The 24818-nt window shown below is 35.4% G+C and overlaps 2 protein-coding genes across 3 annotated transcripts; both read right to left on the reverse strand.

Annotated features, from left to right (window-relative positions):
- Positions 1-11588: 11588 nt before the first annotated feature.
- xcr1b.3 (chemokine (C motif) receptor 1b, duplicate 3) lies at positions 11589-15026 on the reverse strand. Its single transcript, XM_055201358.2, has 2 exons — positions 14901-15026; positions 11589-13141 (listed from the first exon to the last, which is right to left on the reverse strand). The coding sequence occupies exon 2, from the start codon at positions 13134-13136 to the stop codon at positions 12096-12098; it is 1041 nt and encodes a 346-aa protein (XP_055057333.2). The 5' UTR covers positions 13137-13141; positions 14901-15026; the 3' UTR covers positions 11589-12095.
- Positions 15027-15665: 639 nt separating this feature from the next.
- Positions 15666-18014, reverse strand: LOC129441685 (chemokine XC receptor 1-like). Of its 2 annotated transcripts, none has more exons than XM_055201362.2 (2): positions 17798-18014; positions 15666-16709 (listed from the first exon to the last, which is right to left on the reverse strand). In XM_055201362.2, the coding sequence occupies exons 1-2, from the start codon at positions 17875-17877 to the stop codon at positions 15671-15673; spliced, it is 1119 nt and encodes a 372-aa protein (XP_055057337.2). In that variant the 5' UTR covers positions 17878-18014; the 3' UTR covers positions 15666-15670. The 2 variants fall into 2 exon arrangements, with proteins under 2 accessions (XP_055057337.2, XP_055057336.2); XM_055201361.2 differs by lacking the exon at positions 17798-18014 and adding an exon at positions 16866-17130.
- Positions 18015-24818: the final 6804 nt, after the last annotated feature.

The raw sequence follows: 24818 nt of genomic DNA on the forward strand, positions 1-24818 counted from the left end.
GGAACAACCCAAAACACCCTCGTAACCCTAGTACCCACATAGCAACATGTTATAAAGACTCAAAACACTTTAAAATTACCATGGAACAACCCAAGGCACATTAGAAACCACACAACTATGTTCTAAAAGAGACTCAGAACACCTTAGTAACCCCCTAGCAACCACACAGCAACATGCTTCAGATTCAAAACACATTAAATCACATTGGAACAACCCAAAACACCCTTGTAACCCTGGTACTCACACAGCAACACGCTTAAGACTCAAACACCTTAAAATCACTCTGGAACAACCCAAAACACACCAGCAACCACACAGCAACATGCTAAAGACACCTTAAAATCCCATTGGAACAACCCAAAACACCCTAGCAACCCTACAACAACATGCTAAAAGAGACCCAGAACAACGTAGTAACCCTCTAGCAACAACCCAAAACACCCTAACAACCCTACAACAAAATGCCAAAAGAGACTCAGAATACCTTGCCAACACCCTGGCAACCCTCTTGCAATACTTTTACAGATAAATCTCTAATTCAGACATACCTCTGTAGAAGTACTGTAAAAGAACAGCAAGAGGAGCTGTGCCTTTGTTCGAAAAAACATGGCTCTATTTCAGTATTTATGCATTTTTAATGGCCTCTCCGTGATTTGCAAACAAACGTATATATGGCCTAATGGAAACATGGACATATGGTAAACGCATCAAAACCCTATCACATTTGCACATAATAGCGCCCATCCACACACAAACCCTATTTAATAACGTATAGATAGTTTGATGATTGCGACGGCGATGTCTGATGCGCACACGACTCAGAGAGCGTTGCTATCCTCGGGCACCGCTGCCAAGCTGCCAGTCGGTATCGTCACACCTTACTGCCTTTAAAGATTGCCCTGCAGGGACAGGAGGGAGCGCTGAACAGCCGGGCAGCTCTGGAGAGTTACGAGGTGGGAGCCATGCCAAGACGTGCCCACCAGAGAGAGAGAGAGAGCGAGAGAGAGGGGGGCGAGGGAGCTATTCATCCACAGCTATCATGAAGGACAGAGAGTTGGGACTTCAACCGGCTCGACACGGATCTTACATGCGCCCGCACAGCCAATCAATTCTCGGAGCCTTTGCGATGATGCTGCGTGAGATATATGCGCAGACATGCGGGTCTGCGGCGTCGTAATCCGCAGAAATGCCAATAGAAGGCAGAATGTAAATGAGGCTGTTATTACACAGTTGCGTTCATCAAACTGAGCTGGAGAGACTTCAATGGGCCTGATGAATATGCATGCAAATTTGTTAATTAAGTTAATTATTCTGCTGAAAATTCATTTGTCTTCCCAAGGACATTTCTGCAATGATTTTAACATGTTTCTACCATTAGTCATGCACAGTGCTGTTTAAAATCACTTTGTCCGTTCCATTTATTTATTTCATTTTTGGAAAAAGTTTTGCTCCCCGCATGGGAACAGTGTGGAAACCTCCCAATTGAACAACTGTCCACGTATTAAAAAAACAACTAGGTGATAGTGTCATGGTACGGGCACTGCCATTTTTAATGTGTCAGTGCCAGCAGAGAGAGAGAGAGCTAGAGGATATAGTTTAGGCCTACGATGCGCAGTGACGTTGCGACTAGGAATGGTCCGGTTACCGCTTTCAAGGTACGCCGAGGTTTTAAACAGTCAAGGTTTCAAAACTACTAAAATGTTCTGTGATACCGTCTTCAAGGTATGAGCTGTGTTTATACAAAATTCAATACATCATTAAGTCATATGATTAATTTGATGTTTACATTAAATATACATTACGAAAATATTATATATTTTTCAAAAGCATATTATAATTTAAAGGCTTTATTTTTACAAAATAACACATTTTACACTGTTAGACTTAACTGTAATTTCTACAGTTACTTAGCACAAAATGCCCAGTAAATTACTATCATTTTCTTTTCCAGTTCATTACTGTAATATGCATTGCATTATGGGTATTAACATTTAATTTACAGTGATTTACTGTATGTTTTGAATTTGCGGGTGATTGCTGTAAAACAACAACACTAGTGCTACTGTAGTTGAATAAAATAGTGTTATAAAAGCATATAAAATGGAAAAATAAAATATATCTATGAAATGAAATACATTTTATTTGTTATGCTTTTAGCAGTGAAGAAAATTTCAAAATATGAATTGTTTTTCAGCAGTGTAAATAATTTATTGAGAAAGGGATTATGTATAAATGCTTGACCATCCGATTTGAATTTGACCTCAAGACTTCAAAACACTAGTGACGCCAAGATTTCACTCCTTGGAGTGTCGGAACAGTGACAGAAGAGGCTATTTGGGGAGTGTAGCGAGTAACTTTCATCAAGTGACTCTGTAGCACTGTGGTATTGTTATGGACCCAGGTTCGATTTCCCTTCAAGGCAATATTTTTTTTAAACCAGGTTACAGTAAGGGTATTATACTGTAAAATGGAACTGCGGTAAAGGCATCATACTGTAAAAAACATGTACAGTTATGGTACTGTAATGGGGCGGTTACAGTAACTCACTGGCAACACGTAGTTGCCCATACCGGCCCATGCGTAGTTGCAAAGAACGCGGAGGCACAGAAGAGAGAGCAAAACAAAAAGCCAGTCCCAAGTTAGAAGTCTAAAACAAGGATTTTAAAGAAAGTGGTGGTGGATTTCAATATAAGACAAAGAAGATATTGAGTTAACACTTTCTGTAGCTAAAACAACTCACAATGCATGGTTTTCACGAGAGTCACCTATTCCGACCAGATCTTACTTAATTACTTTCTTTCTTTCTATAGCACATGGCATCATCACAAATCTAAAACAGAAAAAAATAAATTAAAACGCTCAGTACACTATGTCCCACTTCATATGGCGGCAACTCACTCTCGTGAATGTGTTTGATCATTACTGGAAGTTTTAAATATGGATATTTTTATTACAAAATTGCATCGGTTACCCTCAGAAGGTCTTTGTAAAACCACTGGAGCCATGTAGATTACTTCTGTGAAGGATGAAGGCACTTTTTGGCCTTTAAAATTCGTATCACCATTTACTTCCATTATAAAGCTTGAAAGATCCAGAACATTCTAATATACAGTAGCTCTGGTTATATTAGAAAAAGATCAACATGATCTCATGAGAATACGTGTGTATTTTTACGCGAAATGTGGTTGTACCACGCGTACATTTACTTACGTTTTCATACGCACTAAAACATACATTTGTTCATATTCCTATACAAACATATTAAAATGTGTTGCTTTGTCGTTTCTTACTATTAATTATATTATTAATAATATTAATTTATGTCAGTTTACTCATTTACCTCATGAAGGGGCAGTTTCCCAGACAGGGATTAGAATAGTCCTAGACCAGTGTTTACTTTATCTTCCAATTTTTTTCTGAGGACCACCTAACAGAATCCCACTCTAACACGCCCCCAAAAAACATAAAAATAGGAAGGATAAGCTAAATTTAAGTTTAATATTCAACTGTTTCAAGACAAAAATTAATTTTTTTAACACAAATGCAATGCTATGTTCAGAAATTATTATATGAATTTTATTTCATTTGAACAAGTAAATGTGAAATGAGTTACAGCTTAATATGAACAACAAACTGCACATATGAAAAAAAAACTGCAATTAAACATACTATAACAGCCTAGGTCCCACTTAATGTCATTCCAAAGAGCCCTTAGTTTAAAACTGAGGTGGTGGGTATATGAAGTCTATGGTTGTAACTATGGTAACAATAAAAAGCTGAAAAAAAAGGTCCCCTTCATGTCCAAAATGACTGAAATTACAGGGATTTTACACATGAAACAAAAACTAGTACATTACAAAACTAATAGATCTGTGGATTTTAGCTGCTTTCAGTTGACGTTTGATCTTTTCTTTTGACTCCTCTTTGGTTTAGCCACCGATCCATTTTTACGTTATTAAAACAGAATGGCAAGAACTGATATCACAGTTTCGCAAGTGCATAAAAAATCTACTTAAATAAGTGACGATTGTATAAACACTTGCCTAGTTTAGGTCATCTTTTGGCGGACCACTGGGGGGGTTTGGGGGACCTGGTCCGCGGACCACTTTGAGAACTACTGTCCTAGACTAAAATAAATGTAAGAGCTGTCCAAACTGAAAAAAACTTGCACTGATATATCTTAAAATTCACTAGTGCCCTTTGTTTTGGTTCAAAATGCACACAAGTAATGGTTTTAGTAAGGCATGTTTGTTCAAACTACATTTCCTAAGGCCTAGTCCTGTCTTAAGCTAATCCCTGTCCCACAAACCACCCCAAAATGTTTTTGACTTTCAAAGAAATACACAATATTAAACAAGACTACACTTTAAAATCTTAACATTTCTATAACAATTTAACCATTTTGTAATATTCAATTTCTTTTCCATGACACACAAAACACGTTTTCTCATGCAGTCTTCTCCTATGCAACAACAATTATACCAAAACACAACATAAATTCACAAAAGATGTTCATTTTATTTATTCGCTGTAATCCACATCTTTAAAACTCATATGATTGCGAGGAACAGATCCAAATTCAGCCCTTTATCCAGCCATCTTGATCCTAGTTCTCATCAGTGACCGTAAACGTCGAATCTCGCGTTCGTTATGAATTTGAATTCAAATATTGCGCCTCAAGAAGCTTTACGACACATTACTTTACAGCAGTGATATCAGTGACGTCACAGATTTGCAACATTGCAGTTTTTCAGTCTATGTACTTTTTAAATTTGAAATGTGCATCTTGACAGAGAGAAGCGGAATTAAATTTCTGGTGGATTGATAACTTTAAGGGTACGTTTACACGTGGGCGGCTATTTTCATAAACGGACATTTCAACCTCTCCAGGTTCAAAAACAATATCGTGCACACATGTCAGTTTTCAGAAAAGTGTTCATTTACACGTACCCGTGTATATATGCCGTCAGGAGAAGCTCAAGCCCACATATCACCAATCACCATAGGTGCGAGCTCTGGCGCATACTGTGACGTTGGTCGTCTAACTACCCGTTCTCACCAAGATGCGTACAAATGATACGCAGTGTCATTATCGTGCAATAGATACGCCAAATTCCGATTTTGCGTGCATATGATACGCCAGTCCTTCCCATTCACTTATATGGCGAATCGTTACGTGACGTTTTATTTATTGTTTTCTCATTTGTTCTCTGCCCTTTAAACCATTTTCGCTTGGGTTTAGGGTTAGATTTCACATTTGTTTAAGCAGGTTATTTAATATACAGGTTTCTCTATGTTTTTATCTATATTTAAGCCATGGTCGCTTGGAGTTGGGGTTAGAGTTGGGGTTTTGGTTAGGATGTCATTTTTATATAACAAAAAGTTGTTTTAACCCTAAACCCAAGCGAAAATGGTAAAAAAACAGAAAACAAATGAGAAAACAATAAATAAAACGTCACGAAACGATTCGCTATATAAGTGAATGGGAAGGACTGGCGTATCATATGCACGCAAAATCGGAATTTGGCGTATCTATTGCACGATAATGACACTGCGTGTCATTTGTACGCTTTTTGGTGAGAATGGGTTGCGTCTAAACATCCGTTTGTCTCAGTTTACATGCAAGCGTGCAAACAAAGGTTTTCAAAATCTCCACTTTGGGCGGAGTTTTTAGAAAGAATTGGTTTCAGAGGCGAGATCTCCGTTTGCGTGTAAATGAAGGGCGCAAACGAATAATAATGTCTCAGTTGTTCAAAATAACCATGTAAATGTAAACATAGCCGTATACTTCTGTACTTCATAAACTCCAGAGAGGACCGCGGCTGCAGCACATCGTCATTTTAATGACTTTTTGTACAGCTTTGGAAATTTCGCAATAAATAAATTATTGTGATTATACATGTCTATCTGTTATGCTTTTTATTTCTATCATTACAAGATTTTAATCAACTGTTTTGGGTAGGACTGTATTAGTGGCTTAAATACTTTTTACACTATATTGTTGCTAAAAGTTTCTTACCAAATTTTTTGTATGAAAATTTTGGGTTTAGTCTAAAGTTTGGGGTAGGGTTAGGGTGGTAACATTATTGATATAATGGTTTATAAAAATGTTTATGGATATAAAATCTTTATGCTATAAAATATTTGTAAATGTTTTACGTTTTGTAAAAACGAAATAATGCTACGCTTACATGTTGCAAATACGTCTACATTGTACGGTTCAGCATCTATTTAAATGTACAAAAAAGTATGTTTTGTGTTTTTGAAAGTTACAACAAGACCAGGCTGGAAAGATCTCAGATGTCTTAAGGGTGAGTAAATCATGGCATAATTTTAACTATAATAAACCATTCCTTTAAGCTCAAATTGTGCTATAAAACACCTCTATTCAAAGTCTTTTCAGCTACTATGCATGTGCACAGATTGGCAAGCGCCTTACACGACTCCCCCAGACAGTCTTTTAAATTGAAGGTGGGACTTTTTTTGCAAGAGGCCATATTGAGTGTCGCATTGTCCCCCTACAGCGGCGCTCAATGTTGTTATATCCAATATCTTTGATAGGATGTTATGGGTGGCTGTTAGCTACAGTATCTGCCCAAGTCAAAAAACCCCGCCTTTATTTCTCTCTTCTGGTCCATAGATGCTTGTTTTTCTGTCTGCCGCAGGCAAAAATCGTAAGTTAGATCTCCTAGAAAAGTAAAAGCATTGGATTTTAATTGAGCCCTTCGTGCCCGTAGCACAAATGATGCGGGACGAGTTTGTTTAAATCTCTAACCCGCTGTATGCCTTAGCAAGCACTGCTAATAAAGAAGATGGTTCAGGTTATAATGAGGAGAAGATTAGGATCGAAATCTTTTAGAGAACAGATGTCTATCGGCTTCAATCGACGCCACACCTGGTTATTAAAATGCATCGTTTCATACGGCAAGACATTTGAGCGAGCACAGAATAATTCCTTTGATATTTAGACGAGAGGAATTTTGTTTCAGCAAGACGAGACTCTAATTCTCTGTTCAGACCGTTAGATTAAAATCATGTAAATGAAGAGTCGTTGCTATTGTGTAGAAAACATCTCATTTGTTAAATCTCGGCAAGACTGAACAAACAGATCTAGCATGAGTGTAGTTTGAGACCAGCAAAACTTTGAACGTTTCATAATGAAAGTCTTATTTATCTGTTTGCTTTGATGATTTCGACACTGTATTTCACACCAATCTGCTCTCAATTAACCCTAAAGTCCACAGAGTTTTGCCCAAAGGAAAGGCACCACCTTACCCCTCATATCTGTAAATAACTATGAATAGTTTACATATGCTTATTTATAATAATTCATGATAAAAACAAAATATAAACATATTTATACTTTGATCATTGCATAGAAAACATTTATGATTGGACTCAAAACCTCAGCATGCGTGACCATGTTCCCATGTGACAACTAGCCCCGGTCTCGCCTGTGTGTATGGTAGGATAAATATCAAAAACAAGCATTTGCTTTTTAGATGTAAAAAGAAGGATGTAAAAACAGCAGAAGAAAATAAAGTAACATGTTAAGTTAAATAAAGACAGAAGGAGAGCAGGTAAAAACGGGGACGTCTAATGAGACACTATTGAGCAGAAAACAACATCTGTTTGGCTTCTGGCTATAATCTGAGCACACGTTTGCCAGAGAGGTACAGTATGGTAAAGGACCGTATATTTCAAAAAAACTTGTAAACAGATGCGGCGAACAGGTTTGTGTGATCTTAACTTTTTTCAACAATTAAAATTAGTTCCCATTCAAACGCTTTCAAAGTTCCTAAAAATAAATATAAATAAAAATAAATTTCATGTTATGAACAAACATGATCTCACTCAAATAATCTCTTCTGAAATGTTGTCCACCTTTAAAGTTTATTGTGGTTGAAATTGCACATCTACTGAACCCTTATAAAGGTGCAAACGCTGTCACTGGGGCGCTACCCTTTCAAAAAGGACGTGCACCTTTGTACTTAAAGGGTGCATACAGGTACCTTAAAGGGATATATCTTAAAAGGGTACTCTTATGAATATTAACCATGATTTTTATATGGTAAAAGTGAAGTAACCATTGTGTTTTGTGTATATTGATGGTTTAACTATAGTTTTTGAAAACCATTGTTGTTAAAACCATGTACCACATTCAGTCAATGCTTTAAACACTTCTGAAATGTCAAAACAACACACTGAGAGGAAAAACACTAACATCAAACACCAATACAGAAAATACTAACTTTTTATCTTTACAGTTTCAACAATTTCAGTGACTTCATAAAAAGTAATATTTTCTTTCATATGATTTATTTACATTTTTAGAACATCATAATTCTTTAAGGTAAATGAAAATTAGCAGTTTGCTTCAGTAGTCTGGAGTAATTTACGGAATTACAGTAATGAGGGAAAAAGGTAGAAACTAAAAGTAAATATTGTAATTCAAACAAATAATTGAGGGGCTAATCCTGCATCTCTATAGCATCAGGCAACTACATGGCACACTTCTCCCTCCACAAACCCGTCTTCCTTGTTCCATTTCCAAAATTAGTCTTTCTGAGCTCTACCTATATATATTTATATAAATATAGTTATATTTATATATAATTATATTTATATATTTATATGAAATTGCAATCAGCAGTGTTTGAAAGGCACAAGGATGTAATCAATTCTGTTTTGAATGTGTGGTTCACAGTTTTAAGAGCAGTGTGTTAGCATTTGAACAAAGTGCTGTAAATTCACAGTGTTGTTCAGGTTGTGTTTAAAGTCATGGGATAAAGTTTTGAAAACAGTGTTTAAGCAATGTTTGGTCCACATGAACTGCTGCTGTGCAGACTGTAGTTAGAGTTTTGCACATTTGACTCCAGTTGTGCTCGCTGTTGTTTAGCAATCGAAAAAAAATGTATTACAATATATTATATTTTATCATTTTTCATTTAAATAAAAATACTTATTTTGGATTCAACATGTTTTATAGGGGGAGTACCAAGTACTGCGCTGTAAAAAAGTTGGCTCAATTTAAAAAAGTAAGTTACCTGGTTGCCTTAAAATTTTTATTTAATTAAATTAAAAAATATTAGTTGACACAACCTTTTTTACCCAACGTTTTTGAGTAAATTAAAGGTCCCATTCTTTCTGTGTTTTTGAAGCTTTGATTGTGTCTACGTTGCGCAATATAACATGTGTTCATGTTTCACATGTAAAAAAATTAGATTTTTCACACAATTGACTTATCTGTACAGAGCCCCTAAGCTGACAATGGAGGAAAAAAATCTAAAGTTTGCTCACGCGAAACCTTCATATGCAAAATTTTTTTTAAGTTTAGTTTCACGCGCTCATGTGAAATTAATGCGCGCGCACGTGATACTATTGTGCGCGCACGTGAAAGCGAAAGTTTCACATGCGCACGCAATAGTTTCACGTGCGCACGTGAAACTAAATGCGGTAGTTTCACATGCACACGCGATAGTTTCACGTGAGCCCTGGATAGTTTCACGTGAGCATGTGACAGTTTCACGTGCGCACGCAAAACTAAACTTTATTTAATTTTTGCTCCATGTCCCCTTAGGGGCTCCATAGTATACCGCTGTTTTCACTGTCCTAAAAACGGGCTGATGTCTTCCTTGTTTTATGAAGTCCCTCCTTCAGAAATAATAAGGAGTTCTGATTGTGTAGTTTGTTTAGTGTGTTGTGATTCGATAGTAGCTTAGCATGCTGTTAGCTTATCTGGCGACTGACGTATTTCTGTGGGCGGAGTTTAGTAAAAAAACTGTTCTAGTGATGTCATTAAAGCAGGAAGTAGAGGGCTGTAGTCCAAACCAAGACGTTCACTGTAGGCTATGAAAGGGCAATTCTGTTAAAGAAAATATATCACCTGACAGTGAACTTTGAGCTTTATCATTTTACAGGTATTATTTATGCTATTATAGCAACATTACACACTAACTAGGGTTTAAAAATGGGATTAGAAAGAACGTGACCTTTAATATTTTAAATATATAATATAATATAATATAATATAATATAATATAATATAATATAATATAATATAATATAATATAATATAATATAATTTTCTCCAATATCGGTCTAATATCTATACCGAATACCGTATCAGCCCAACCCTATTTTTAAGTTGAACCAAAAGAATCAATAGTATGGTTTAACTTTATGGATGTTTGATTTGTATTAATGCTAAATTCAGTAAAAAATAAAGGATTATCACCCTATTTTAATAAAAGTAAAGTAAATCCATGGATTTGGGGTTGAGATGCAAGCAGCTGTATAAATGTGACCCTGTCTGTGAAATTCAGGCTTAAGTCTCATAATCCAATGCAACAAAGTTTGATTTGACTCATTTATTTCAATCTTTTACATTACAATTGTCCCCACAAAGATAGGAATACCAGTGTGTGTGTGTGTGTGTGTGTGTGTGTGTGTGTGTGTGTGTGTGTGTGTGTGTGTGTGTGTGTGTGTGTGTGTGTGTGTGTGTGTGTGTGTGTGTGTGTGTGTGTGTGTGTGTGTGTGTGTGTGTGTGTGTGTGTGTGTGTGTGTGTGTGTGTGTGTGTGTGTGTGTGTGTGTGTGTGTGTGTGTGTATATATACACATTACTGTGCAAAAGTCTTAGACCACCACCACCAGACTTGTTGTTTTAGAAGTTTTAATGACCATCCATATTTATTTTTTTATCTATTTTATTAAGAAAAAAATACAGAAAATACATGAAATATGTACAAAATATAAAAAATTAAAATTTCAGGACCAAGGGGTGGTTTCCTGGACAGGTATTAGATTAATAGTATAAACCCTGTCCGGGAAACCACCCATAAATGTCTTCTTTAGGCATCATCGGTGTTTAGTTTGACCTCTCTTGGCACTAAAAACATCTTGAGCGTTTTCGAGCAGAAAGAAGTAAAAAGACGAATTTCTTTTAGGATTCAATTTAATTTAGGTTTAAGAGATCCTATTGCTCAAGTTGAGTGGGGGGTTGGGTTACCCTAAATACTTACATTTTTATACAGTTTTTAATACTATATACACATTTCCTTTATTTTTCAAATATAATGATTTTGTTTATTATTCAAATAATTACTTCTAATAAAATCATAGCTTCTCAGAAATGAATTTTATTTTTGAAGTATTTTGCATTTCTGCCAGAGTCTGTTTTTATATAAAAAAAAGATTGGGGGTGCTTTTAATAGCTTATGCTGCCTCAATGAATAAAACCTAACACAAACAAAATGTGGATTATAATTTTAAGTAGCAAAGTGAATATGTTTCTCACTGCTTGACCATCACTGCCATCTGCTGGATAGCAGCATAAACGAGCCATCATAAACATTGATTTTAAAGGAATAGTTCACCCAAAAATTAAAAACATTTATCATTTATTCACTCTCATGTTGTTACAAACCTGTATTAATTTATTTGTTCTGATGAACACAAAGGAAGACACTCCGAGCAATGTCTGCAACCAAACTGATCAGAGGCCCCACCGACCTCCAAAGTAGAATGAAAGAAGTCAATGGGGCCTCTAATCAGCTTGATCACAAACATTGCTCAAAATATCTTCAATCGTGTTCATCACAACAAATAAATCAATACAGGTTCAAAAAATTTAATTTTTTGGTAAACTATCCCTTTAAGAAACTTGCTTACATTAACACAAATACTAATTTTCATAGGCCCACTCAAACGCATTAGCAGTTTGTTTTTAAACTTTTGGTTTTCCTTCCGCTTTTGTCTTTGTTCCTCTTACGGGAAAGTTTTGTGACACATCACAGTACTTACAACGCTTCTCTGAATTCGACAAATTATCATTCACTCTCAGATTTTTTTTTTACAAAAGCTGTCACGGTACCCTTTAAAAACGTACACCTTTGTGGCTAAAGAGGGCATGTTAGTGCCCCAAATGGCACATATTGGAACCTACTACATATAAGGACCTATTAGAAAAGCAATTTAAAGAAACAGTGATGACAACGCACCTGTTGAACATGTTGAATTTTTCTAAAAATAATAGCTTATTTTTATTATCTCAAAGACTTCACAGCTATTGTTATTTCTCATTGATTCATATATTTTTAGAGATGTGTTTGTCCTGAGTAGCTGCTCTGACTGGTGTAAGTATATCTTCTGTATCTCTGTGATGACCAAGTACAGCATCTGGACCACGGCAGGTATCTCCTGAACTTATTTCCTCCTAAGATGTGTATGAGAGGGTTCAGACAGCAGTGGCTGTAAGCAAGAATGTGAGTGATACAGTACACGATCTCGAAAACTTTCTCCAACCCTGACCCCTGCAATCCATGGACACCCAAAATCTTCAATGCATAGAGGAAGAGGAAGATGTTGTACGGTGTCCAGCAGACGAAGAAGCCCATGACAATGGTGAAAATAGAACATGCGGCGTTACGTCTGTTTCTGCTTGTGATGCGGCTTTTGTAGATGGTGAATCCAATGCGGCCATAACAGAATGCAATAACTAGGAAGGGCAGCGTGAAAAAGAAAATGATCTGAGTGAAATATCCAAACAACTCCGAGAACATTGAGTCATAGTGGGAAGCGCAGAAGACACCGTCAGGAACATTTACAGTTCCAGAGAAGAACGCTTCGGGCAGACTGAAGCCTGCAGAGATCAGCCACACCAGGACGGATGAGATGTGTGTGATTCTGAAAGAATTCCTAACGGATGTAGCAAACACCGGATGCACGATCACAATGTAGCGGTGGACCGTCATGACTGTGAGGAACGACATGTAGCTGTACAAGCCCAGGAAGATGCCCAGGTTGGACAGCTTGCAAAACATCTCACTGAAGATCCAGCCACAGACGTGGTTGACGGTCCAGGGGACCAGCGTGAAAGTGAAGATGATGTCGGATGCGGTGAGATGAAGAAGGAAACAGTCAGCGGAGCTCTTTAAACCCTCATGCATCAGAAGGGCCCAGAGCAAGAAGCTGTTTCCTGGTAGACTGATGCAGATGATGATGCTGTAGCACACAGCATTGATCACAGATGCAAACGGAAGATGTTCCTCTAATGTAACGAAATGATCATCCAGTGTATAGTATGTATAGTTCATATCATAATCATAGCTGAAGTTCTGGTTCTCTTCACCCATCATGCTGCCTGTGCATGTTAAATAATGCAAAAAACATTTTCTTTAGTTTCTCACTTGTTAAGGAAAAGATAATAAAATAAATTACATCTCTTACACTCATAACATTTCATTTTTTTTTCTTTGAAACACAGAATTCAGATGCATTCATTTTTTACATTACTTTTGTGTTTGACAGAATTATTTTTAAGATTTACATTTTAAATTTTTTGCATTTGGCAGAGGCTTTGAAGCAACGTACAGTATACAAACATGTGAACCTGGACCATAAGGGTTTCAATTTTTAAAAATTAAGATTCATACATCATCTGAAAGCTGCATAAATAAGCTTAGGACAGGACAATATTTGACCGAGATACAACTATTTGAAAATCTGGAATCTAAATGTGCAAAAAAAGCAAAACATTTAAAGTTGTCTAAATGAAGTACTTAGCAACACACATTACTAATGATAAATACATTTTTAATATATTTAAATCTACAAGTACCTGTAAAAGTAATTTACAAAAATCTTCATGGAACATGATCTGTACTTAATATCTTAATGATATTTCACATATTTTATATTCCCTGGAATCGAACCCACAACCTTTTGCACTGTAATGTATATACAACAGGAACACATTTATGTTTTTGTTTTTTACATTTATTTATATTTCATGTTCAAAGAAAAATATTTGGTTATTATATTCACTGGCTCTTTCTAACCCCAAATAGCTGGAAGAAATCCGAAAAAAAAGACAAACCAATGCTCGGGCCCCAGGAGGTACAAGCAACTTGCTTGCAGTTCATTCAAGTTATAGATTTTATCAGTAGGCCTATATGCATGTTATCTGGGAACCTCAAACCACAATAAAAACCCATATTGCACTGCTATTGCAAAAAAAAGGAAGAAAGAAAGAAAGAAGTACATTGTAGAAAAGTTGGATTCCTAAGACCCGAGCCCTGGTCCGTCTCCATTTCAGATTTCTTCCAGCTATTTAGAAAAACCAATAAATATAATATAATATAACCAAATATTTTTCTTTGAACATGAAGCAGTGTAATTGTCCACGTTTGTGTAAAACAGGTTACACAGAATTAAGTATTATGATACAAACAACATCAAAAATATTGACAAACCAGGTATTAAAGGTTAAAAAATACTTCAATTGCCAATATCTAAATAAAAAAATACTTAATTTTTCACAAAGTTTTTTTAACTTAAAAATGTAAGGTTTTTAGGCGTTACCATTTCAAGTAATTTTTAAAGTTGATCCAACTTTTTACAGTGTAAAAAGAAAGAAATTAATTAATAAGAAATAATTAAAAATAAATTATTAAAAACAAAAGTAAAAAGCACTAAAGAAAAATTCACATGACAACTCCGCAATCGTACAGTCATAACATTTCTTTTTTTTCTGTTGAATTAGATTTATTTTAAATGTATGCATTTAGCCAACGCTTTAAAACAACTTCAACGCAATAGCCTATATTTTTTATCAGTACTGTATGTGTATTTCAAACATACAAAAATTACTGATCTACCACTAAACACATTTATTTTTGTTTTTCACATTTATTTACATTTATGCATTTGTCAGATTTATTTAAAGCAACTTGCTTGCAGTTATAGATTTTATCAGTAGGCCTATGCGTGTTATCTGGAAACCTCAAACCCAAAATATAAACCCAGTATTGCGCTTCTAATGCAGAGAAAAGAAAGAAAGAAAGAAAATAAAACTAAAATCTAGAGTTGAATTAAAAGCACAAGCAGAAAACAAGAAGTACCTTCTTCTGGTGGTTTCCTCCTTAAACCATTAATCCAGTCTAAAGCAGAGATTGTTTCTGCATGTTTATTGTATCACATGAATGTCCAGCCCACAACATCCAATCAGATCTCAAACAAATTAATCTGAAGTTATAAATCACACAAACTATTGTCTTAAAAATATATTCATTGCGAGTCTGTATTTGTGCATAATTACTCTTTCACTTTCACTCTTAATGCACTGTGACACTTTACAAATAAACCACAACTCTAAAATAGAGATTAAACTGAAACTTTACTCCGATAAGTCTCCTACATATTTACATATTTCTCATATACAGATGTGTATCATGAGAAAAAAACTTTTACACTTAACAATTTATATATTATCTCAAACTGTACTCAGATTTGTCAAAGCACAAGTGTCAGAGATCTCAATATGAAATCCCAGAGAGGGCTTATCCTAGTCCTAGACTAAAAATCATGTTTGAGCTGCCTTTATTTATAAACATCTTGCACTGACATTTCCTAACATATATCAGTATCATTGTTGTGTCTCAAGATGCATACCCGTATCATTTTTTGTAAGATATGTTTGCAAAAACTACTTTAATCCAAGACCTTAGTTTATATTAGGACATTTATCTAAACCCTGTCTGGAAAACTGCACCAATACGAAATTATTACCAAATTACAAGCATATTTTTAAAGCTCTCTATATATACATTAAAACAAAAGACCAATTTATAAATTGATCAAGTTATCAAAAAAATGTCATAAAGCTTCATTTTTACAGCGAGTGGAGCACACAGTTCTCAAAATCTCTCTCGTTCGTGTTTCCTTGAGTCCTGAAGTCACTAAGATCCATGGTTCCTCTGTTCCTCCTGAATTCAGGAGAACAGCACAAAAGTCTTGAGACAACGAGCCTGAACTTCGCTCTGAGAAAATACAATGCCGGGTTCATGCAGCAGTGAGAAAACGCCAGAATTCTGCAGATGATAAATGCAATATTCAGCCGGTAATACATGCAGGGGTCATAGTAGGACATCATCACTATGAGTATATGATACGGTCCCCAGCATATAAAAAATGCAATGACGATACACAGTACCAGAATCACAGTCTTGTGTTTCTGTCTGTTTGCTGTAGACATCAGCGTCAGCAGGATTTTGGTGTAGCAGAAAACAATGAGTACAAACGGTACGAGAAAAAATAGGACCAGCTGTGTGTAATATCCCACATTATCATCCTCTGTGTGGGTGCTTTTACAAAAGTAGCTGTCGAAATCTTTTTGTGCTTTGGAGGCCATTGAATCCCTCATGGAAGCAATCAGACTGATGATCCAAGCGCCGGCACAGGCGGCTCTGGCACACCATAGCCTCCGATTCCTTGTAAACCAATCGCCTCTCACCACCACGACAGCAAAGCGGTCAAGCGTCATGGCCGTCAGAAGCATGAGGCTTCCGTAGATGCCCACAAAGTAGGCCCCGCTCATGATCTTACAAACGACGTCGCCGAAGATCCAATGGTGAAGAAGTTCCACGCACCAAAACGGCAACGTAAGCGTGAACAGTAGATCAAAAAGTGCTAAACACAATATGAAGATGTTGGTGGGCCTCTTCAGATTTTCATAGCAGGTGAGAGAAAACAAAAGGAGACCATTGCCAATGAAACTCATACAGAAGATAGTGGCATAGCACACGGCTGTGGGTTTTCTGTCATCATAAACCTCACACAGAGGAGTTAAATCATGATATTCATAAGATGAGTTGTAGTCATATGAGTCATTTTCATAGGTGCTGTTGTGTGCCATCTCACCTTTTGCGTCTCTAGAGAACATGGTGAAGAACAATGAGTAACCTTCTTATTATTTTGCAAAGCAGTTGAATACTTTAATAACTATGTCAAGCCTAATCCAGAGCTATGCAATAATGTATTTAAACTATGCCATTACATAACAAAAGGACAATGAAATTCACACTTACCTCAGTGACTCGATTGACAGAAATGTGTTTCTGCTTAATGCTTAATTCTCTGTCTTGTTGCATCACACTTTAGTTAACGCAGTTGTTTCCGTTAGCTAATGTTACTTTCACAATGAACAATCTAAAAGTGTTGCTTGGCACGTAAGTGTACTATGTGATTTCTGGGAAGCCTAAAATCTCCCAAAAAAGTCTAAACTATATGAGGAATTTGTAATAAAGAATAATATTAAATAATATTATATTTAAAAATACTTCAATTGCCAACACATACATTTAAAAAAAATTACTTCAAAGTTTTTTTAACTTAAAAATGTAAGTTTATTATAGTAATTTTTTGCCATTTCAAGTAATTTTTAAAGTTGATCCAACTTTTTACAGTGTAAAAATAAATAAATTAATTAATAAGAAATAATTAAAAACAAAATATTAAAAACAAAAGTAAAAAGTACAAAAAAAAAATTCACATGACAACGCCGCAATCGTACAGTCATAACATTTCTTTTTTTCTGTTGAACACAAAATTCAGATGCATTCAGAATTCAATTGTACTTTTGTGTCTCACTGATTTTTTTAAAGATTTACATTTTAAATTTATGCATTTAGCAAACGCTTTAAAACAACTTCAACGCATAGCCTATATTTTTTATCAGTACTGTATGTGTGTTTCAAACCCACAACATTTTGCATTGCTACTGTACTGCTCTACCACGCATTTATGCATTTGTCAGATTTATTTAAAGCAACTTGCTTGCAGTTCATTCAAGTTATAGATTTTATCAGTAGGCCTATGCGTGTTATCTGGGAACCTCAAACCCACAATGAAAACACACTATTGCGCTTCTAATGCAAAGAAAGAAAGAAAGAAAGAAAGAAAGAAAATAAAACTAAAATCTAGAGTTGAATTAAAAGCACAAGCAGAAAACAAGACGTACCTTAATTCTGGTGGTTTCCTCCTTAAACCATCAATCCAGTCTAAAGCAGAGATTGTTTCTGCATGTTTATTGTATAACATGAATGTCCAGCCCACAACATCCAATCAGATCTCAAACAAATTAATCTGAAGTTATAAATCACATGAACTATTGTCTTAAAAATATATTCATCTTGAGTCTGTATTTGTGCATAATTACTCTTTCACTTTCACTCTTAATGCACTGTGACACTTTACAAATCAAACTCTTAAAATAGAGATTTAACCGAAACTTTGCTCCGATACAAGTCTAAAACATATTTACATATTTCTCATAAACAGATTTGTATCATGAGAAAAAAACGTAGTAATCTTTTCATGTATTATCTCAAACTGTTCTCACATTTGTCAAAGCACAAGTGTCAGAGATCTCAATATGAAATCTGAGGTGATTTCCCAGAGAGGGCTTATCCTAGTCCCAGACCAAAATGCATGTTTGAGCTAATAACTCTGGTTTTATACAAATTATAGCCAGAACTAGAAGAATGGTATTTTTGGTCAGATGTTGCTCTCTAAAAGGGTCAATGAACGAGACAGGAACATTTTTATGATTTTTCCACAATATTTTTGATAATCTACATTTAAAAAATGGCAGGGGGTCCAGCCGATCATTGTCTAAGATAAGTTTACTGCTCTCCGTGTGTTAATTGTTTGTTTGTTTGATAGTGGAATTTAAATTATAATCCTGAAAATAGTTTGAAAGTGTAAAACAACTTTTCAATAAAATTAACAATTGGAAACTATAGGCTACATTTAAGAACAATTATTTTAAAATAGTACATTAGTTTACATTTGAAGTTGATCAAAACCTTTCATAAAAGTTTTGACATTTTGGACAATTGCCTTAGAACAACTTTGATGAACTTTTTTGATCCACTTCAAATGTTGACTTCTTTCTTCCTTTCTTTCCTTCTTTCTTTCTTTTTTTAATTCTTCACGCCATTCCAGAATCTGTGGCTGTATTCAAATGCTGACTAATATGTATGATAACAATTATAGACAACCTTAGCTTGCATTTCATAAATTATTATTTATTGAATTTACTAACTAAAATTATTAGCTAAATGATTAGCTTATTAAATTATTTAGTTTAATGTTTTTTATGGCCCAACTCTAGATATGAGATGATGGGTGGGCCAAGTGATATTCCAGGTGGGCCGGTCAGATTGGGGGGGGGGTCTTTGATGCTTTAATCTCACATGTCTATAGTTTTAATAATCATATATTTAAGACAATTGTTAGGATTCTTAGTTATTGTTGTGTTTTCTTTATTTTTAATATTTTTGTACGTATTTTGAAACTATATATATATATATATATATATATATATACATATATACATATATACATATATACATACATATATACATATACATATATATATATATATATATATATATATATATATATATATATATATATATATATATATATGGTTAACATGTTTATTTTGCATTCTCTCTTTTTGCATTTGTAATGGTTTTTGACCCCTTAACAGATCTTGCATTAGGTAACTTTAGATTTGATAAAAAGGGCAGTTCTTTTTAAAATAACTATTTACATCAACTAAAACAAACCTGTTACTTGAGTGAAGCATGAACAGTACGAATTGGGTTTATTCTTGTAATGTTTTGTTAAAAAGGCGCAGTTCTTTACATTTTAAATTTCTTGATTGGGTGGGCCAGGCCCACTCTGGTCCCCCTTGGAGCCAGACCTGTTTTTAGTTGCCCTTTAATTTTCTGGTTGAACCACCTGAAATGTCCAATAAATTTACATTTAACAGACTTTTACTTGTTGCTATGTCACATGGGATGGGGGCTTAGCCCACATGACCCTACAAACACAACAATTTTTTAATTATTATGATATTAATTATTAATATAAACGCACATACTCCGTCTGCAGTGCGTATGCGGAGTGTAATTTTAGACATGGCTGAGTCGGTCCTTAAAAGTGTGCATCCTTAATGCACACTTCTTATCTTGTCTCTCCTATAATATCTAAAGTATATTGTTATGTGAAAAAACCACATGTAATATTGTTTATTGAGGAGGCGGTCTTTTCACAGAAAGTGTCAATCACATGATTATTTGATACGCATCAGCAGCGGGTCAGCAGCGCACTACAAACGGAGTAGCTACTGTATGTGTGAAAGCACAACGGGTGCTTGACGAACCCTATCGCGCAATACTGCAATACACACCGCAAACCCACTGCACACAGAGTAGGCTATGTGTGAAAAACCCTCACTTCTGCCTGTCATTGTTTGTTCTCTGTTCTTTTTTGCATTCCTACTTTTTTAAACCTGATATTTCGCCTTTGCATTTTCTCTACATTCTGGCTTACACCTGGAAAAATGTTAGCTCATAAAAGCCTTAGTAAAAAAGTAAAAGTGCATTTTTAAGCTATATTTCTCATAGGCATTCATTTTATGGATTAAAGTGATTTCATTTTTACATACAGTATATGCACATTGACAAGCTGTGTAAGTTATTATGATTTAAAGTTATTAAAAAGAAATTAGATAAAACAGTTTTATTTTTACCTGCTGAAAGACGATGCCCGATGACTGACTGCATGTTGTCAACAGTGCCACCACCTGCAAGCGGGAACAGATACTGGACTGTACCAACTCCACACAAGCTGCATTTAACAAAATAATCAGGCCTAAAATAAGCCCTGATCTAACGTAAACAGACGGAATAGCAAAACACATTCGAAATAATAACAATAAAATCAATTCAATTTGTAAACTAAAAAGTTTTCAACCCTTAAAAGATCATTTTATTTTTATAAAAGCCACCCCCTCGCAACACCACTGGATCCTGGTATAGGCCTAGCAAAGCTTTTGCCTGTGATTTCAAACTCATAAATGTGCTTTTTAAACACAATTAAAGTGTGTTTAATAAAATAGCTTTTTTCTAGTTTTACATTGGTTGTACAACCTGACACAAAATACCCATTACTTTAATTATTTTTACAGTATTTGAAAAAAAACTAAACGTTTCATTTAGCCATAGACCCTGCGTGGTTCACAGTATGATGTGATCATGTTTATTGTTTACACTTGTAAACGTCTTAATAAAAGGCCCATGATTACGGTTGACAAACATCCAAATTGTTGGACAAAAGTTTTTTAATTATCCTAACATCTCAACAACTTTTTTTGCAATTTGTATATAGAAATTATTTCAAACATAAAATAATGCCAGAGTATCTTATTTTGAATTTGTTATAATTTAAACACCATTGTCTTAAACTGTAAATTAGTAAAGACAGTTGCCCCGCCTGCCATTTTACAATTTTAAGATACCAAAAAAAAAAGATTATTTATTATTAAAAAAATACTCAAAATGTATATAAACCAAATAGGGTTTATAGAAAAAATGGCACAAAAAGTTATTTTACAGTAAATAATCCAATTGAACACAAAAATAAGCATGTCATGTCATTGACCCCAAAGACTAAATAAATATTCTAGTTATGATTAATGTTATTAACTTCCTTACAAGAAAGTTAAAAACCAAACTAGTGCTGCATATTGAAATGTAGGCTATATTTGGTTGAATAAGTAAATTGTGAATCAGTAGACTGCGGTCTTCTGTGGTGTTTTTTATTGTCTTCCTGGCAACATGATCTTGATGAATCAGTTAACCAGTAATGAAACTTTGTAATTCCATAAAAAGGAACTTCAAAAAACAGAAAACACACCACTACATAGCAACAATATCAGACAACAATATCAGACAATCAAACACAGGAATCACAGGAGGACCCCAGATAGCAAGCACATGTGGGCCACTTCAGGCAAAGATGCGGCACTGCTGGTCTTCTTATGGCAGAATAAAAGGGATGTGAACCTAAAGTGGCTCACATGTAAAATAGCAAAAATGGGCCAGATATATCAAATCACATGTGGGCCTTTTAAGGCAAAGATGTGGTGCTCACGGCAACATGTCATCTGAATATGAACCAAAAGTGGCCCATCTGACAAATAGTGAATATGGCCCAAATATCAAACAACAAATATGGGCCACCTTTGGCAAAAATGCTGCACAACAGACACGGCCTAATCTTGGAATAAACCAAATGTGGCCCTCACATGTTACAGCAAATGTGGCCCAGCTCTTTACAAACGTGTCTGGGCCAGTTTTGGCAAAGATATGGCACGGTAAGAACCGGCTCATGTGGGTTTGTGTCTAAAGTGGCCCACAAATGTTGCAGCAAATGTGGCCCAGTTCTTTTAAAACATATCCGGGCCGGTTTTGGCAAACATGTGGCACAGTAAGCACCGGCTCATGTGGGTGTGAGTCTGAAGTGGCCCATATATGATGCTGTAAATGTGGCCCAGCTGTATAAAGATGCATCAGGGCCAGTTTTGGCAAAGATATGGCACAGTAAGCACGGGCTCATGTGGGTTTGTGTCTAAAGTGGCCCACAAATGTTGCAGCAAATGTGTCCCAGTTCTTTTAAAACATATCCGGCCCGGTTTTGGCAAACATATGGCACAGTAAGCACCGGCTCATGTGGGTGTGAGTCTGAAGTGATCCATTTACCCATCTAACAGAGAAAAGTTCTAAGAACGTTCCCTGAAAGTTCCCAACATGCCCAAAAACTTTCTGCCAACATAAAAAGTGTCCAGTTTTCTTGACGTTCTAAGAACGTTTCTGTGTTGTCTGAACATTGGAGGAATGTTACATTTTACCATTTTTAAACGTTATGACAATGTCCTGTTTTAATGTTCACACAATGTTTAAAACAACAACATTGCATTTTATTATTTTATAAAACATTTCTGAATGTTCAGTAAAAATATTGCTGAAGGAAATACAATTCACTTATTAGGTTTAGATGTTGATGCTTTGTTTAATTTTAAGTCACCATTATTGTGATTAGTGTTTGTTTTAATTGGAACCTTGACTTCTTTACCAATTTTTCTTGGTTGCCTTACTTTGTGTGTATAAAACAAATTTGTTATGGCAATGTTAAGTTAATAGTGCAATTCTGTGGTGTTTAGTATATAATGGTAAAAATCATCATCTAATTTACTTATCAAAAGTTTCTTTTCTGTCAATGTTGTTTAGGAGATCCAGCACTTTCACAGCAGTTTGTCATTAAGGAGTTTTAGAAATTTTGGCAAAAAATAACCGTTGTACATTTGGGACTTACAAACATCAAGAATCAGACTATGAATCTCAACCATGGTGACAAAGAAAATTGTAAAAAGTTCATTATTTAGCCATGTCGCAGTGCATGCTGGGAGTCCTGGATGAGATTTGTAATTTGTTAATACCCAGCATGCATTGCAGCATGAAGTTTTTCATTTAATTGTCACCATGGTTCAGATTCATACTCTGTTTGTGGCCTCAGTCTGGCTTCCTTGTGGGCGAGACGTGTCAAACAGGAGTGGACCACACAAGTGCCATCAATCCATGCCAGGTGTGGGCCAGTGAATGGTGTTGGGTCTGGGCTGAATCTGGGCCAAAATTTAAATTAACTATTACCCAGATTTGGGCCAGATCTGCATTGTTTGCTTTGTGTTTGGCTGACATGTGGCGCTTCTATGGTTTGCTTTTGGTAAAGATCTGGAAAAAAAGAGTGGACCCAGGGACGTGCACAGGGGGGTTGCTCAGGTTGCCCGGGCAACTGCCCATATGCCCTTCTCGACTCAAGTTGCCCTTCCGAGGTGGAACATTTTTTAAGTGTAACTTGGCCGAAAATATGTAGAAATACATGCAAGTAAAAAATTTTTGCTCACGCGGATCGAACGAAAAGCCGTTAATTATGCGGACTGAGGACATGCAGAAACAGTCGAGTTGGCAGATGATCATCAATGTTTATAATGTTTCACGCAGGTACTGTTGATGATAAACTTTCATATCTTAATGTCCAGGTAAGAGTCAAGTATTAAGTCAGTTAATAATAAAGCCACCGGCGTTATTGGCTGCAGCTTCCTTATCCACGGAGCGGACGCTGTATACAAAGAAAAAACGTTTTTTATTTTAAGTGGTTTTAATGCTGGTAAGCAATCAGTTATATTATGGCACTTTGTATTAAAGTAATTTGAATCTTAGAAACTGCATCTAGATGCAGACGACGCTACAGTTATTCTGTCCTCTGTCACTTTTTTCACACATTCACTGTATTTAACGAAATATGAATAGCATAATATTACATTTTGAATTCAAATTCACACACAAAAAAAGTTACTCTCATAACTATTGACAATCTATTTGGCCTTTATTATACATGTATGATGTGAAAAACAAGAAGGGCATAGCTATATTCTAATTTAACGTCTAATTTAAGTTCCTCTACTCAAAAGACCAAGATTCCTCCGAATAGAACATGCACAGTACACAAATCAATGTTCCTTTTGATGGGGATATGCCGATATGCGTTTACATGACCAAAATTTCGGGTTAGAAAAGAGGTAACCCAGGGGTAATATTTTGGGATTTTAAAAACAGGAATATGAGCATATTCGTGTTTTGCCGGTGTTTACATGGACGTGCGTGACCAGGTTGTTGCTAATATTCCGGATTTGAATGGGTTATTGGCTGCATGTAAACGTAGTCACTGAGTGTTTAAGTTAATGAAATAATGAAGTGATGATTAAGACATTAATGGTGAACACCTGCTGGTCATTCTGTGTCAAATCAACTTAATTTTTAGACATTTTCCTGTCAATTTTTGGTGACTTTTTCTGGAGAAAGTAATATTAAAATGATGAAGAAAGTTAAATTATTAAATACTGACTAGGAACAAAGAACAAACAGAAACCAATAGTAAACTTCAAACGAATAGTAACGACTTCATGAACTTCTTTTCTAACAAAATTACGGCTATTAGGGAAAACATCGTAGCTACCCAAGCAGCCACCACTCTACCCATTAGTTCACTTAACACTAGACTACCATACGAACATCTTGATTAATTTAAACCTACTACAATAGATGAGCTCTCTAGACTAGTTACATCAT

The sequence above is a fragment of the Misgurnus anguillicaudatus genome, chromosome 2 (genome assembly GCF_027580225.2).
Source record: "Misgurnus anguillicaudatus chromosome 2, ASM2758022v2, whole genome shotgun sequence".
Lineage (NCBI taxonomy): Eukaryota > Metazoa > Chordata > Actinopteri > Cypriniformes > Cobitidae > Misgurnus > Misgurnus anguillicaudatus.